The 18,076-nt window shown below is 44.8% G+C and overlaps 1 protein-coding gene across 1 annotated transcript in view; it reads right to left on the reverse strand.

Annotated features, from left to right (window-relative positions):
- Positions 1-17,069, reverse strand: part of CORO1C (coronin 1C) — a 48,472-nt gene extending 31,403 nt beyond the window's left edge. The window contains exon 1 of the mRNA XM_044673988.1: positions 16,875-17,069. Within this exon, the coding sequence (XP_044529923.1) occupies positions 16,875-17,069 (195 nt within the window). The remainder of the gene's footprint in view (positions 1-16,874) is intronic.
- Between the last annotated feature and the right edge of the window lie 1,007 nt (positions 17,070-18,076).

The raw sequence follows: 18,076 nt of genomic DNA on the forward strand, positions 1-18,076 counted from the left end.
TAGGTGGCATGGCAATACTTGCCCAAGCTCAACTTTACTTCTTAGCTAAAATCACACTTGGTGGAAAAAAGGGGCTTCACTAAGATATTCAAGTTATTTCAAGCCTTTACCGCATAGACACTCCACCGAAAGGGAGAGGGAAGTAAACAAATATGGCCCCGAGTCAAGAACTGCCTACAAGAAGTTCAAGACTGAATGGAAATAAGGTCAGTCACACAGGCTTGTAAAAAGTATCAGAGAGATCCAGTGGCCTAGCTGGTGCAACAGCGCAACCTGATCTCGGGGGGGTCAGATCATGCAGCATCTCAGATGCAAAGAACATAGCTGGTGATGCAGGAGACACAGGGGCCCAACCACACAGAGCTCACAGTTACTGGTTCCACTTGTGGAACTGTGGATGAGTGGCCTTGTCGCATAGGTATATATGTATGTGGAGGGGGATGGGAGAGAAAGAGAGAGAGAGAAAGAGAGAGCGAGAGAGAGAGCGCAGTTTTATGCTCTCACGCCATCAAGAAGGAAGCCAATCTGCTGTGGAGATTGCTTCTAGCTCTCCAGGGCTGTGACCACAGGTAGCTAAAGCCAGGGAAATGCCAGTGTATAATAAAAAGGCATTTACTAAGCGCTTAGTGTATGCAAAGCACTGTGGGTAGAGACACAGTGGATGATATCCAGGAAGCCCAAAAGTCTTCCCACCTCAAGCTAGGAGGCTCCCCTGAATGTCAATTCCACTGACAGAAATCTGAATTTGACCCACTTCTCATCGCCAAGGACTAGGTTATCAATCATTCTATTTTCTGGGTCTTTGGTAGCTCTGGCAGCTGTGAAGCCAGGTGTCGCATGACAAAAATGACCGCTTAGCTGGCTGGAAGCTGGGACCAACGGTGGGGGCCACTCTAGTGCCGACAATCCCTTAAGAGCAGAAACCTTTCCTCAGATCTTGTAGCCATCTCCTAGGTATTCAAATAAAGTTCTCAAAAACCCAGGCACCAAAAACAAAACACCCAAATCTTACTCAGCAACTTTGTCAGAGAAAGATATTTTCAAAGACAGAAACATCTTCAGCTCCCACCAAAAAAAAGTTCATTCAAAAAATGCCCACAAAAATGGCATGTTACCTAAAAGGGGGCCAATTCTTCAGTTACCCCCAAGTCCATGAAGGAGGGAAAGGTCTCTGCTGTTCAATTCTAACATCTGAGGTAAAAAAGTAGTTAAAAATCTGAAGACCCAAGAGAGAAAGAAGACAGACTTGAGAATAAACTTGATACAAGGCGTAGGGGAAAATAAATGAGAGTCTCACAATGCTGAAGCAGTGAACAGGAGTTGGGGTTTACTTTGGAATTGGGAGAAGGGAAGGAAGCTACCCAGAGGAGAGAGTATTTACAACTTTGTTCAAATGCCAAGGACAGAACTACAAGTTCATGGCCAGCACTACTGGCATCAGAAGAGTCTGGACCACTAGCCCCAGCTTACTGCCAGCTAAATGGTTATTTGTGCTATTCAGCACCTGCTGTAGCCTGGGCCTTCTTAGCACCTACCACTACTTCAGGTAAGTTCAATTGTGTAAGAACTCTAAAAGAAATCCACATGAAATCCAAAATAAAGTACCCTGTATAATCCACACCCATGTTAATGTTACTGTAACTTCACTGTATAGTACTATGTTCTCTCTCTCTCTCTCTCTCTGCTCCTACCCCTCACTCGGGCTCCATGGCTTCCCATCCCACCACAGAAAAGGGGGGAGAACGACACACAAAACCTTCCAAATGAAAACAGAAGAATCAACAACCTGGTGGCTCAGGGACTTGGCTTGGGATTTCTCAACTCCATAAAGGAGAATTTAGCCACTCCACCCACCTCCCCACCTGCATGTCAAGACTCATGTGTCTGTCTTTAGTTCTGTCCCTAGCCCCATGTGTCCTGTGCAGTCTTCCTACTTCCCTTCCCCACGTATGCAGGCAAATTGGCATTATGTCCTTGACATTAGGTCTTCAGCTGTCAGTCCCTATAAAGTTCGCTAACCCAAAGTCCTCAGAACTATAGACATATTTCAACTTCAGAAATTATTTTAACAGTGGAAATGATCATGTAAAAGTAGACAGGGGCAGCTGGGTGTCTCAGTGGATTGAGAGCTGGGCCTAGAGATGGAAGGTCCTAGGTTCAAATCTAGCCTCAGATACTTCCCAGCTGTATGACCCTGGGCAAGTCACTTGACCCCCATTGCCTAGCTCTTACTGTTCTTTGGCCTTGGAACCAATACACAGTATTGACTCCAAGACAGAAGGTGAGGGTTTAAAAAAAAAAGTAAGACAGGCTTTCACCTGGTGGTGAGGGAAGGACTAGCCAAGCCTAGGACACAAGCTAGAAATGAAGCAGAGCACCAGGAGTTAAGGAAGGAAGAAGTCACACTGGTAGAAGACTCAAAACACCATGTTTCAAAGAAAGGTTCCAGCTGTTTTCTTTTACATTCATGAATCAGTACAGCCTCAGCAGCTTGAAGAGCTGTACTTGAGTCCTGTGCTGAACCAGCAACCATTCATCTTTAAAGTCCAAAATGTGCAAACATGGAGCAATTGTCATTTCCCATGAGTTTCTTTTGCTGGAAGGTCTGCTGGGATCTGCTTTGTAAAAACACTGCTGAGGTCTTCAATAACTTACACATGTAGCCACAGAAATGATCACTGTTCCAAGCCAATCTTCATGACAGAACACGGAGATGCTGGGAAAGTATTCCTCGGAGGGCATGGCAAATCATTCCAAAAGTGGATGAAGAAGAAGCCAGGGTGCTGAGTGACAAGCCACATGGTAACTCTTCTCTATCCACAGGCTAGTCAGCTTGAAAACATTGCCAGATTGTGGTTCAGGAATACATTTACACTGATCCAATTACAAATTCCTTTAAGAGGAGATTTTATTGATTTTTTTTCATATTCTGGAGGATGTAAGGGGATATCTAGGCAATATAAAAATAAAAATTATCAATAAAAATCTATTTTCTAAAGTAATCAGGCAAGCCTGATGAGACCAAGAGCATTCAAGCTTTCAAGTGCTTCAGCACTTGTTCTTATTGTCTCCTGCAGAGTTCAGTAGCACAAAGTAGACAAAAGATTGGAATCCTTTTCCATAGCCCATTACAATTCCACTCTCTTCTTCCAATGTTTTTCCAAGTTATGAGCCACCTGAACCTCTCAAAGCTGCTTCTAAACTCCATGTTATTCCAGTTCCCTCAGGTTTGACAGCTTCCTGGTCATCTTGTAGTATCCAACTCCAGAAATATGTTACATTTAGAGAATCTCATAACTGGTGGTCTACATTAGATCCATTTTCGTACAAATTCTGATGCTTAGGGCAGCTGACTGTTCCAGTCACCCTGAGACAGACCAAATTTCAATTTAACTTTGTTAGTCTATACACCAACTGGGGTCTTTTGTTAAGCATCAACAATAAACCCTTTGCCAGTTTGGGGCCATAAATTGTATAGAATTGTTCAAGTCTTAGCAAAGAGAATGGTAAGCCAACATGTGCTGCGGAAATAAGGAGAAAATTTCTGCTCAAGCATAAGGGCTCCATTCACGCTGTAGCAAGTTCAAAGAAGTCAAAAGGATGTCTATTGAAGTCAATTTTCCTCCTTCTCCAGCATCCTTTTTCTTCTTACAAAGGTCGAGCTCAATTGCAGTAAGGCAGAATCTCTGGTCCAGCTCAAGGAACCAGAGACTCCACCCACAAATTAGCAGCTGAGTAAATCCAGGTTGGCTGCCCAGTGTGTGACCCTGAAGAAAGACCAAACTGTTAGCTGACGTCTACGTGAATGCCTCTACAATTTACAAATGCTCAGTCTACAGCTGCCTCATTTGAGGCCTCTGGGAGCCTTTGAAAGATGGTGGCCAAGTCCTAGGAGGGAAGAAGAGAGAGAGAAGAAAGGTAGAGAGGGAGAGAGAGAGAGAGAGAGGGCCCTGAAATCCAGCTGCATCATCTCTTTGTGGCAATCAGGTCAGGTGAGTCTGAAATTCTTGAAGGTTCTGCAGTCACAGCACAAACACTCACAGGCCCTAATACACAGGAGCCTATCTTCCAGGCTCTAATCACCTTCAGGAAAGTACAATACCAAAATAAGCACATAAAAATGAACCTTCCTAAAGAGCATCTATCAACCTATAGAAAAGAGCCGCCATCTGCCATCGATGGAGGAGTCGTGCCCAATGATTAAATCAGAGAAGATTCCAATATTATGAGGACAACAAAGCCTAGGAAAGGGAAGTGACCCACTGGCAATGTTACGTGCTAGTAAGTGCCTACAAATCCAATGCCACTTCCCTAAGACATACCCCCCCCACTCTCCTGGAATAGGAGCTTTGGAAGCAGTGGCACATGCCACAGGACTACATGGTGAGAGGTGGCATGAAACATGTTCTAGGAGGTTTGGAGAACTAAGGAAAGAAAGTGTCAATATATCAGCATATAAAAATGAGGCCCCAAGTCTGCAGGCAAGGAGGTGGTGCTGGGCACACTGGTGTGAATTGTCAGGTGTCAGGTGAGTCACTTTGAGAACAGCATTGCTGTTCCTCTGGGAAAAAAGAGGATTCCTACTGCTTCGACAGGTCACAAAGTGGTTAAAGTTAAGTGTGGGTAACACTTTTATAAGGTTGCCTTCTATCAGGCTAAGTTTTCCCTACTCAAGTACCCCCCGACTCTCACTGAGAGATACTGCCTACCCTCTTTGGGCAGACATACACACAGACAGACAGACACAGACCCCCCCCCCCCATAGAATGCCTTTGTAGCAAAGCCAAACAAAAACAGGGAATCCAAAAGTAGGAGCCTAGTCAAAATAGAATCTTCCTGCTCTCAAAGCCCTTGAAGCCAACTTTTGGCCACAGATCTACAGACTGGAGAGCAAAAACAGGAAATTAAGACAAAGCTTTCGCTATGAAGCCAGGAAAAGAAAGCCAAGCGAGGCCTACAACTGCACTAGCACTCGGGATGGCTTTTGCTGGGAGCACCCTGTGAATGAAGAGCTCCTTCGGGCTTTTGGCAGCCACAAGCCTTAGACACACTCCTTGAGGAAGGGAAAGGCAGCAGAGAGCCAGCCTGGCTCAAGGTGTTGGAGAGCCCTTTACAGAGAAGAGAAGGAGACTGCGCTGGGGCTGCTCAGGCCCAAGCATCTACTCCAGAGCTAACTCCGGCCAGCAGGAATTCCAGGCCAGTTTCCTGGCCCTGCGTGGGGCAGCAGCTGCTTCTTACTAACAGCTGGCCTCGTGCCCAACAACAGGAGCCCAGCCGGGCGGCGCTGGGCCCGGAGCAAGAGAAGTCGCCTCTCCTCGGGGGTCCTGGCCTTCTGGCCCAACTTCCCGTGGACTTGCTAAGAAGGAAATAAATGCCCCCCCTCACAGTGGAGGGGTTCCACTACTGGTTGTGGGGCCAAAAGGCGCGTGCAAGGGGGTCCTCTGAGCCCGAGATGGGTTCCTCGGAGAGCCAAAGCAGGAAAGGGTTAAGCGCTGCCTGCACTTGCCTTCTAGTCGCCCCCCAGATCTCCGTCCTTTGGGCCCGGCCAAGAGTGGCCAATCAAAGCAATGGGAGGGGCCGACTGGGGCGGCTGACAGCCTCGGAGCCCTGATGCCCATATAAGGTAAAAACCACTGCCAGAAGCCCGCAGCAGGGCTGGGAGACAATCAGGGAAACGCAGCTGCAGCTGCCGCAGCCGAAGCCGGAGCGCCACGGAAAGGCGGGCGGGGCAGGCCGGAGCCGCAGTGCAGCGGGAGGGGGCGGGGCGCGGAGGGTCCGCATTCAGCAGTCCCCGAGGTGCACCTGGCGGCCGCCCCCCCCACCCCCGCACGCCCCAGCCATTTTCTAGTTCAAGGTGCCACAGCGCACGTGGGCAGCGCCCTCCCTCCCCCGCCGGCCATCTGCTCCGGGCCAACCCCCTCCCACAAAGGCCTCTCCAGCCCCCGCGAGAGCCGCCACAAAGGAGCCGGGAAAAGGGCTTCTTGGGGTCCCAGCCTTGTGCCTTCTCCTCCCCCGCCGGGCCAGGGGCCACTTTTCACAATAGTTTTTGGATGCACCAAATAAAATACATAGAAACCAGGACGGGCTCTGCGGCGCAGGGGCTGGAGCCCAAGAAATGAGGCCTCAGACAAGGCACTTGACCCATTTGCCTCGGTTTCCTCAAGCAGTCAAATGTTAGGCTTTCTACGGTTACTAGTAAACACAAGCAGTCTCGGACTAATCTTTAAGGCTCCCAAAGCTCGCAAAGTGTTGGTGGCATGGAAGGAGCCTCCCTCGAGGTTGGTCCATTCTATGAAGAAGCCCCTCCAGAAGCGGGGCAGACAGAGCATCCAGCCCGCCCCCCTGCCTTCCTCACAGGATCAGGAGGCAAAAGGAGCTCTAAATGAATGAACTGAGCGGAGGCAGATGGTCCATGACCCTCGGGCTGCCTGCCCTGACCTCTGAGGGGTAACCAGGAGGGGGAGGGGGCCCAGGCTATGTACAGGGTTTAGATCAGACACCCCCACAGGGTGACCTCAGGCTCCCCACTTCAGAAGGGCAGCTCCAGCTTGCAGGGTTATAACCCTAAAGTGATGAAGCACTATGCCCCGGTCGGTCCTATAACAAAGCCAGACAAACAGATCCCCAAAGAGGAGGTTTACTCTGCCAGTCAGGGCGGACACGGGCCTCCGCTCGGGCCCTGCACAACCCTCATGACCAGTCAAACAACAATTACCCTTCAACTCCTCCCAACCCTTTCCACCTCCAACACCCCAAAGAGAAGCGCCAGAAAAGACAATTCCCTGAGCTTCCCAACCACCCACCCAAGACATCCCAGGCGCACTCCTCCCTCTGGGTGCTGAACCCTTATTTATCAGCATGTGGGCCGACAGTCAACAAGCACTTAGTTCAAGCTCTCCTTTGGGCCCGGTAGAGCAGTGCTAGGGGAAAAGAAGGCAGTCTCTGTTTTCATTTTATGTGTGTTTCTGGATGTACCTACAAAACAAACACTTCACTGAGGGCCTGGTGACACTCACAGTAACAGTAAGCCCAAAAAAACGAGGCATGGTTACAACTGCAACTTTCCAACAAAGGTTTAAAACTCAAGTCATGAGGGCAGCTAGATGGCTCAGTGGATAAGAGCCATTCCCAGAGCCTGGAGATCCTGGGTTCAAGTTTGACCTCAAACACTTGCGGCTCTTCTGCCTTGAAACCATTACTTAGTATAGATGGAAGGCAGAGGTTTTAAAAAACCCAAGTGAAAGATGAGGGTGAGAATCCTGGGGCAGCCTTGTCCCATGAGCACAGGGTTCTCTCAGGCCATCGAGCAGCGCCCTCTGCTTCCTTACAACACCATCCCTGGAAGATGTTCCTTCAAAGGAGGGGTGGCAGGCAGAGCCCATCCCAGGCAGGGGTTCCCGGAGCTCCCTGGAAGCCGCTTCCAAGCCTCTCCTCCCCAGCCCACTCAGAAATGAGGATCTCTGAGGAGCAGCAGAAAGGGACCAGTAAAACAGGTTCCAATTATTCCAACAGACAACCTTAAAAAGGAACGACGGCAATGAGGATCCAGACTGCTCTTCACACTGGCACAGATCTGTCTGAGAACATGTGATGGGGCAACACCACACCCACAATTACCAGAAGGGAGCAGTCTTCCCAATGACTAACAGGGATTTTTATCCATGCAGCTTAAGAATCTGAACTCATTTGGGCCTCCTATTGTCACATCCCAGGTGGGGGACCTAGGAAATGCTGAGGAGCAGTGTCGGGAGCCCCCCAGCCATGCTAATGCATTCCCAGGGGCTGCTCTGGGGCAGGCAGTACCAGCCAGCCCTCTCCTTGGGTGTGAGGGTGTGGAGGTATCGGCGTGCTATCTGTTCTCCCCACTGATGAGTCAGTCCTGTATCATCCCTGTGGGCTACCTTCCATACAGGAAGAGACATGCTTTCAGTCAAACGAGGAAGAGTCCATCGGGGGCTGAAAACCTGTTTGTTCTCCAGAAGACTAGGCTTCTGCCATTTTAGTAGAAATTCGTATTTCAGGAGAAAAAGAAACAACCCTGATAGCTCAGAATTATGATCGCTTTCAGATAAAGCTTTAATAAGAAAGTGTAGATGGCAACCCTCAGCTCATTGCTGAAGCCTAACAAGCAACTACTAAAAAGAGATCATTTACTGATAGCTTTAGGCCCACCTCAAGAAATGACTGAGCGCTTTGCTTATTCAAAGACCTCTCAAAATCTCCTCTCTACTAAAACCCTAGTGGATGGGGGAGGGAACTCAATTCAACATTTATGAAGTGATTAAGAGCCTAGACCTCTAAGATCCCTTCTTCCCCTCTGAAAGCATCATCTTTTGTTAATCCAATGTGCAAGGCTGTGTATGTTATGTGTATAAATACACATAGACTCATGCATTCACAAGGTGTCCTGTACTGATCTATAAGAGAAGGGCCTGCCTGGTCCATTACTTTGGGTAGGAGTCAACAATGAGCATGATCCAAAGCTACCCAAGAGAAAGGGATGATCTTTACCAAAGGTAGGAAAACCCACACCAAGAAGACCACAGCTGTAGAGAATCGCTCATTTACAATGTTGGGTCTCCTGTCATATTTAGTGTATTTGTCTAAATTCTTCTGCTTTATATTTTATGCCTAGGAACCACTTCTCCAGCCCCCATAACTACCTATGAAAGCATCTGGCAACATAATAAATTCTCTCTTAAAGTTACTATACCAGATCCTAGACAAAGAAAAGAAAATCCAATGTTCAAAAAGCTGACGTTCTCCCCAAAAAATAATAAAAAGTTTGTATAGAAATATTTATAGCCACACTCTTAGTGGTGGCAAAAAAAATTGGAAAATGAGGGAGTGTCCCTTGATTGGGGAATGGCTGAACAATTTGTAGCATCTGTTGGTATTGAATACTAAAAAGGAATAATGAACTGGAGGGATTCCATGTGAACTGGAATGACCTCCAGGAATTGATGCAGAATGAAAGGAGAAGAAGCAGGAGAACGATGTACACAGAAACTGATACACTGTGGTACAATCAAAGATAACAGACTTCTATATTAGCAGCAATGCAATGATCCAGGACAGTTCTGAGGGAGAAAGAATGCTATCCACATCCAGAGAAAGAACTGTGGAAAAGGAAATGCATTAGAAAAATGTTATGATCACGTAGTGCAATAGGGATATGCTTAGGGTTTTGATGTTTAAGGATAGCTCTACTGCAGATATGAATGTGGTTTTGAGCAATGATACAGGTATAACCCAGTGGAACTGCTTGTCAGACCCGGGAGGGGGGAGGAAAGAGCAAGGGTAGGGGGAATCACGAATCATGGAAAAATATTCTAAATTTAAAGGGGGGGGGGGGAAACATGATTCATCATCTGTTCATAGAAGTACAAGGCTTGGGGTTTTGGTTTTAAAAGATTACTCTATTACAAAAATTAACAATATGGAAATGGGTATCCAGTGATAACACATGTATAACCCAGTGAGATTGCTTATCAGCTCCAGGAGGGGGAAGGGAAGAGAGGAGAGACAGCAAGACTCATGTAACCATGGAAAAATACTTCTAAATAAATAAATATTTTTAAAGAAAGCTGCCATTCTACTAGGGGAGGGGGATTTATCATAATTGATTCCATCCAACAAGTTATTGTTTTGTGTGATACATGTATGTTTTTCACAGCATGAGGAATATGGAAATATGCATTGCATGCCAGCACTGGCATAACCAATAAGACTATTTACCACTTCAGAAAGATGGGAGGGAAAGAATAGGAATTGCAAAATGTCATTTAAAAATTGTTAAAAATTGTTTTTACATGCAGTTGGCAAAAAATTAATTTAATAAGTTGTTCTTAACATTTCTATTTTCTAAAGTTTTAGCATTTTTTAGTTCCAAACAGTCTTCCTCCTTTCACAGGCCTCCCCTATTCACTGAGGAGGCAAGCAATATGATATCAGTTATACATGGAAAATCATATTAGCCATGTTGAGGAAAAGAGGGGAGGAATGAAGTGAAAATATACTTCAATTTGCACTCAAAGTTCATCCGATCCCTTTGGGGAGGTGGAGAGAATTTCCCCTCCAGTCCTTTGGGATCGTCGTGGATCGTTGACTTGATTAAAATAACTGCTAAGTCTTGCAGCTGATCACTGTTATAATGTTGCTTTTACTTTTTAACTTTGTACAATGTTCTCCTGGTTCTGCTTACTTCGCGTTGCATTAGTTCATGTAAGTCTTCCTAGGTTTTTTTCTGAAATCATTCTGCTCATCATTAAAAAGAAATTTTTAACCCAGTGAAATTATGCATTGGCTAGGGGGGGGGGAAGATGGGGGGGGAGAGGGAAAGAACATGAAACATTTAACTATGGGAAAATATTCAAAATAAAAATTGAATAAAAACCAAAAAACAAATAAAAAATAAAAATTTTCCCGTTATATTTAAAAACTACTCATTTTTTTACAACACAAAAGTGTTCCATCACAATCATAAACCAGTTTGTTCAGCCATTACCCATTGATGAGTGTTCCCTCAATTTTCCAATCTTTGCCACCTCAAAAAGAACTGCTACAAATATTTCTGAACATTTATAGTTCCTTTTCCTTTTCCTTTGATCTCTTTGGGATATAGACCTAACTGTGGTATTGCTGGGTCAAAGGCTATGTACAGTTTTGGAGTCTTTCGGGCATAGTTCCAAATTGCTCTCTAGAATGGCTGGATCAGTTTATACTCCACGGAACAGCACATTAGCATCCATCCCCATTTCTCCACATACCCTCTGGTATTTTTTGTTTTCCTAATCTTTCATGTTAGCCAATCTGATGGGCATGGGGGTGGTTCTAAGCGATGTTTTAATTTGCATTTCTCAATAATGATTTAGAGCATTTTTTCACATGACTAAGATAGCTTTAATTTTTTCCGAAAACTACCTCAACAAGCATTTTACTTACCACATTTACTATGTGCAAGGAAAAGAAAACAACCTGTGTGGCATGGCTATGGACAAGTCACTTAATGCCAGGCAACTTTAAAAGACAGTAAGTTATATGTTAATGACCAAGTTGCAAGTCAGTATGAGTAAAGTTTCACAAACACAAAGGCAAGAGTAACCCCTCCTCTCTCCCAAACTTGGAAAAGTGTCGTCCTGGGTACAGGAGATACAATAATCAAAAACCTGCCCCCTCCTCTCCTCAAGAAGCTTAAACTCTACTGAAGCAATACCTAAACAAGTCCATACAAGCTCATTTGTATGAGGAAGCACTTAACAACGAGCATGGCTATGGGAGGTAGAATGTGGAGTCTGGGGTATAGCAAGTAAACCAGTTTGGCTGAAACACAACATGTACAACATGTATGAAGAGCAATAATGCAAAACCAATCTAGAAAGGCAGGCCAGGGTTTGTATTTTCCCACAGTGACAAACAGGAATCGCGGAAGATTCTTGAGTCAGAGAAAACTATCAACTATGGCCAGGAGGTAGTGCTTCATAGAGAAGGAGGCACTCAAGCTGAGCCACAAAGCTAAACAGTTTATAGGAGGCAAAGATGAGGAAGGGGTACCTTCCAGGCATGGAGAACTAACTGCATGGCAATGGGATACTAGAATTCATAAAGAGTTGGTGACAGGGAATCTCTGATTTTGGAATAGACTGGGAAGATCCTTCAGTGTCAGGCAAGGGAAGCCACAGGAGATCTTCAAGTAGGGAAATGACCTAGTTGGGGTCACACCTTAGGAAGATTGTTTTGGATGTTATGTGGAAGGCAAACAGGAAAAATGCAGGCATTGAGGTCATAATAGCAGTCCAGACAAGCAGTGGTAAGAGCTCCAATTAGAGGGTGCAGAGAAAGGGATGGATGCAAGAAGTGGCTAAGAGGAGATGGAGAGTGGGAGAAGTCAAAGATAACTGATAAAAGGATGAAAAGCCACAAAGCAGACTGAATGTGGGAGTCTGGAAGACCCCGCTTCAGATCATGCCTCAAACACTTATATAGCAAGTCACTTCTCTGTGTGCCTCAGTTGCCTCATCTGTAAAATGAGGAAATTTGGATTTGATAGCCTCTAAGGTCTCTTCCAGCCCCAAGATTACTGATCTTCTGGTGCCAATATGGTGATCAAGTCAAGAGAAATGGGTAAAGGGCAGGTTAGAGAAGAGTAAAATAAAGGATTAGGTTTTGGACAGTTAACTCTGAAATGCTGAAGGGATACTCAGCTGGTAGCTCATGACTCATGACTAGCATCCTTTAGGATAGTGATGGGCCAAAGGAAAGGAAATGCTCATCTGTCAGTCTGTTTCTAAGGCAACTCTTTTGAAGTTTCATTGTATTGTATCCTACTCATTGCATAAATGTTTGTTAAATTACTGAACTTGAGTCTATAAACATCTGGGAGTTGTTTGCACAGAAGAGGTGCTCAAGAGTTTCAAAAGTAATAGAATTCAAGGAGAGTGTGCACTGAGGGACAGTCTTAATGTTTAGCCATTAACAGGATCACTCATTACTGTGAAGGGAGTAATGTGGCGGGTCAGCAAAGTGGTCAGGTCAGAACTGGTCATACTGCAACTGCCTGAGAAGAGAATGGATGGTAAGGAAAAAGCAGTCAACTCTGCCTAGGAGTTTGGTAGTAAAAGGAGAGATCTAAGATGAGAACTAAAAAGAACGGTAGGATCAAATGAAGATGTTCTGGTCTTTTTAGGGGGGAGCAATTCAGATGGGGGGAGAAGAGCCACTAGATAAAGAAACTGAAGATGGCAGAAAAGGAATGGCCAGTGCCATGTTAAGCCCCTAGAGGAGATGGGAGGCATTGGACTAAGTAGAGCTAGTAAGATTACTATCGGAAGGTAGAGGGTTAGGAGAGGGAGGCTGGGGGTTAGGAGGGTATGGAGCATGGCTTCTTTTTTCTCCAATCAGGCCATCTGCTAAGAGATGCTTGGGAGTCTGTGGAGAGAAGGATTTAGAAGAGCCATTTTTTATTTTATATATTTTATATAATTTATTATGTTATTATATTTTATATAATTACATTTTATAGTTCTGCTGTATCAAATTGAAAGCCAAGTGGAGATGAATTGTGTATCACCTGAATTGTGATATACTCAGTCACCATGGGAGTGTGACTTCCTCCAGCACCATTTGGCAGCATGGCAGATGGGTCCATTAATGAGACCCATTCAGCCTCTCCTGAACTCTCACTTTCTCTCATTTGGGGTAGGGTGGGAGTGGAGGGGTGGGAAGGAAAGGGAGAAAAAATGTCAATAATGATTTACAAAGTCTAAAAGATGAATATGCTAACAGTTCCACTATCTACTTTTCAGTATTTGTGACCACTGGACAATAATACAGTCCAAGAGTGGGAGCCCTGGGTGGCTCAGTGAATTGAGAGCCAAGCCTAAAGATAGAAGGTCCTGGGTTCCAATCTGGCCTCAGACACTTCCTAGCTGTGTGACCCTGGGCAAGTCACTTAACCCCCATTACCTAGCCCTTACTGCTCTTCTGCCTTAGAACCAATACATAGTAGTGATTCCAAGTTAGGTGGTACGGGTTTTATTCCAAACTTTCCTCTTCTTTAAGGTGGTGGCTACTATATCATGCTTGATCCATGTTGGTGGCTTCTCAGGCTCAAATTTTTTCTATCTGCTTGCAATGCTTTCTTTGACTTGGAAGCTTTGGATTTTGCCTATGATGTTTCCAGAAGTTTACATTTTAGGATGTCATTCAGGAAATGACCGAATTCTTTCTAAATCCGCTTTGCCCTCTGGTTCTAAGAGATCTAAGCAGGGTTTTTTCTTTTTTTCTTTTTTTTTTTTTTTGAGGGGGTGTTGCCTCTTTTTGAAATGTTTACTTTCTGTTGTAAAATCAATACTAAACATCATTTCTGGGGCAGAAGAGAAGTAAGGGCTAGGTAATGGGCTTTAATTGACTTGCCTAGCTAGGAAGTGTCTGACATCACATCAGAACCCAGGACCTCTTATCTCTAGGCCTGGCTCTCTATCCACTGAGCCACCTGGCTGCCTCTTGCTTTTGTTTTTTGAGATTTCTTGAAACATGGTAGGTATCTAGGCTTTTTATTTTATCATGATAGTGTGATAGTCCATTGCTTTTATTGTCTCCTCAATCTTTTTCTGTTATGACAACCTCACATTTTCCTCCACTTTTTCAGCCTTTTGACTTAAACATTTCTTTTACCTTATGAAGTCCACTGCCTTCTATTGGGCAAAGTTTTGGGCCAAGCTCTCATTTCTCCCGCCAATTCTTTCTTCCATAGCTCTCATTTCTTTTCCAGAATTTTCCTCAAGGGCTCTCATCAGTTTATAAAAACATTTTTAAACTCTTAAAAAAGATTCTTGCTTCCTTCCTCCTCCCAAGAATTCTAGTGAGTTTGTGTACCCCAGCTGGGTCTTCCTCTGAGGCTCTGCTCGTAGCCATTGTGGAATCTTTCTCTTCTTCTGGGTTTGTACCTTGAGCACTTCTGCTGCTGTGAAAGAACATTTCAGGAGGCTCTTTGCTCCATTTTCCCAACCAATTACCTGACTCCAGACTTGATGTTAGAGCTGCTGAGCTTAGTTCAGCCACACTCATGAAGGAAAGATTCAGGGCTTCTTTGGAGGACTTGGTATTTATGCTATTCTAAGAGTTCAGAGATAAAATAGAGAGCTGCAAGTTTTCAATGCTCCCCCTGGTCTCACTCTTCCAGGGCAAAACTGGGACCTTCTCCCCGAATCAGCTCTTGAAGACTTTGTTCTGGGCCCCGTTTTCTTTTATCTTCATACTAACAGCTACTATGAGGTTAATCATCATCTCTATGAAGATGATTTCTAGATCTCTAAATGTGGCTCTAGTCTCTGGGGAGCCTTGGTCCTGCACTTTGGGACTTCACGTGGATATTGTACAGGTGTCTCATACTCACCTCATCCCCAGCAGAACTCCCAGTTCCTTACGCTTCCTATTACAGTGGAGACCACTCTAGCTCACAATCTCAGTGTTGTCCTTAATTTCTCACTCATCTCAAAGGGCCCTTCCTGGGGCTTCTGCTCATACTCCTGCATCTCGTTTTAAACTTCTCTGTGAAAGAAGGGCTAACTGGCTAAATAAAGACCGAGCATTCAAATGCTATTCCCAATTGGGTAACACATATAAGCCATAGCTCTGAGAAAAATCTGTTACATGATGATAAAGTTGAAACTCCCTGGGAAGTAATAATTATTCTTGTCTTTCTATCTTCCCCTCTATCATTGTTTTGTTCAGTGATTTCAATCATGTCCAAACCCTTCCCATTTTTTCTCAGCAAAGATCCTGGAGTGGTTTGCCATTTCCTTCACCAGCTCATTTGAGAGATGAGGAAACTGAGGCAAACAAGGTTAAGTGACTTGCCCAAGGTCACACAGCAAGTCAGTGCCTGAGGATGGATATGAACTCGGGTCTTCTGACTCTAGACTGGACACTCTGGGCACTGTAGTGTCCCCACCTGCTTCTAAACTGGCAGACATTCCTCATAGTAGTACCAGCTCACGGACTGAGGACAAATGTAACCACCTACCCCCTAGATGCTTTTAGTTACCCTTCACTCAGAAGAAATGCACAACAGTAGGTGTTTCTTCTGCTCTTCTCACCTTAGAAAAGCTGAAGTCAGCCAGCACTGAGGTAGCTTCTGGTTCTAACACAAGACAGAACCAGCGTCACACAGAGTACAACTGCCATACCAGACACACAAGATGTCAACAGATGAGCCAGCCTGTCTGCTAGAAGGAAGAGGACCAGGAACACGTAGGATTTGTTCTGTAAACTTCCAACAAATGGTCCCCCAGCCGTGGCTCTCCAGGGCTGGGGAATCTGCTCTTTCTGAGTTAGGTCCTTCCACTCAGGGTTGGTTCTCTGCTCCTGGTTCTGCCTACGGCAGCAAAACAAAACTAGGCCTAATTCTTCATTCTTTCACCAGACAACCCTTCAAAAGCTCCAAGATAGCTAGATTAAAACCCACTTTCCCACTTTCAGAAGACTATTAAGACTTCATGATACAAGTAGGTATTTCTCAAGCCCAACCGCACAAAAAAGCCACACTGACTACAAAGTAAATTCATGTTTCCTCCAGAGAACTCTAAAATCAGGAAGAGATCATTCTAGGCTCTCCTTTCCATCATTAATTCTTCCATCCTTGAATGTTCTCATTGTTTAAGTCTGGGAGCTATACTAAATCTTATTATTATTATAAATGTTATCAACTGGTTGGTGACTTGGGAATAATGCCAAATAATGGCAAATAAACTCAACTAGGTGGTAAGCCCTTTCTTAAATCTCTCTTGGCTCTAGGAAAGAAAAGAATGGGTAGAGTTTGCAAAGTAGCAAAGCAAACTGGGAGTAGCAGAAGTACCAGGGATTCTTGCTCAATGTAGATCCTTACTGCCTTATAGCAACAGACAAGGAGAAAAACCACAACCCCAAAAAGGTTTTAATATTTAAAAAACTAAAGATTTGGCTCATCTTCTCCAAAAAACATCCCATCCTTTGTCCTTTGTGGAACTCCCTAAGAAGATACTATAGTGTCTGAGTCTGACCCAATTTAATTATGTCCAAATGTTTTAGATTTAAGTCCAAAAGGAAAACATTTGTCAAGAACAGAAGTAACCAAACCAGAATCTGGGATTCCTCAGCCTTCCAGGGCTCAAGCATTACTTCAATAATGAGACCGTTTTCATCTCTAGAACAGAGTTTAACAAACCATTTAATAGTTCTGTCAGAGGAAAGAGAACTGCCAAAAAGTACATGGACCTTGACCATAAGTGCATCAGCTTCTGGCCTAGGGTTCTCAGTGTTCAAACAACTTCCAACATAATCCCCCAGACCAACCTTGTGGAGGGAGGATGAGAGATAGCCCAAGGAGCACCTACCTTGTGCAAGGGCAGCACGAGGAACGCCCCGCCCCCACTGGCTTCCACAATGATGGCGACAAATCGGGGGTTGACCGCACAAAAGGAACTATCCCAGGTGACTCGGGAGACCCGGATGTCATCATAGCACTGGTCATTCTTCACAGCCTGGCCAAACACGTGTCTGAACTTGCTCTGCCGTACCACTCGCCTCATGGTGTCTGCAGAGGAAGAACAAGGCAGGCATCAGGCAGTGGGCACTCCTGGAATGCCAGGGAAAGGAGAGGAAAGAGAAGGGAAGGTCTGATTCTTGGCTTACTCTCACAAACTGCTCAACTTGCCAAACAAATCTTCCTTCAGTTGAACAGAGAAAGAATAAGCTGGGGACGTCATTTAAAAAGGAACACTTCTAAATCGGCATCCAAAAACCTCAACAGCAACAATTCCCTAGAGAACATCAAAGAGAGGACAGAAAGCCTGGGGAACCTGAAAACAAGAAAGTTGAGGTTTGTGGCTTTGCCTTCCATTACATCCTTATAAAACAACAACCCTCCCACTGAGCAATCTTCACTGCTAGAAAGAACACCAGGACTCTTCCCCCCAAGTTTCTGAGCACTATAAATGTTCAGGGATAAGGACAAGCATAAGTCGTTTCCCTGCTCTAAAGAGCAACTAAAGCATGATACAACTAAGACCAAAATGGGGCTATGGAGGCTCTAGGAAGTTTGGGGGCCTTGAATACTCTCATAAGGTTTTGGAAACCAGAGGACTGCAGCTAAGTTGTGAATGACTTGACTAAAAAGGACCTAGTTTGAATTTCACTTTTCTAACCATTGACCAAAATAAGTCATTCCATCACTTCTTGGCCTTTTGGCTAAGATCAAGTGCAAAATAAGTCATTCCTCCTTTTCTGGCTAGACTAAAATGAAGAGGAAAGGAGCTGGGTTTGGGAGAAACCAAATAGAAACTATTTTTTAAATGTATAAAATTTAAAATCCTCAATCTAGTCACTTCCATCCCTCCCTCACCACCATGAAGGAACAAAGGGAAACATTTGCCTATAAATAAGAGAAAGAAAAGACAATGGTGGACTTTTAAAACATACACAAGGGGCAATTAGAGAGCTCAGTAGATAGAGCGAGGCCTAAGGACCCAGAGGTCCTGAGTTCAAATGTGGCCTCAGATACTTCCTAGCAGTGTATAACCTTGGGCAAATCATTTAA

Source organism: Gracilinanus agilis, chromosome 1 (genome assembly GCF_016433145.1).
Source record: "Gracilinanus agilis isolate LMUSP501 chromosome 1, AgileGrace, whole genome shotgun sequence".
Classification (NCBI taxonomy): Eukaryota; Metazoa; Chordata; class Mammalia; order Didelphimorphia; family Didelphidae; genus Gracilinanus; species Gracilinanus agilis.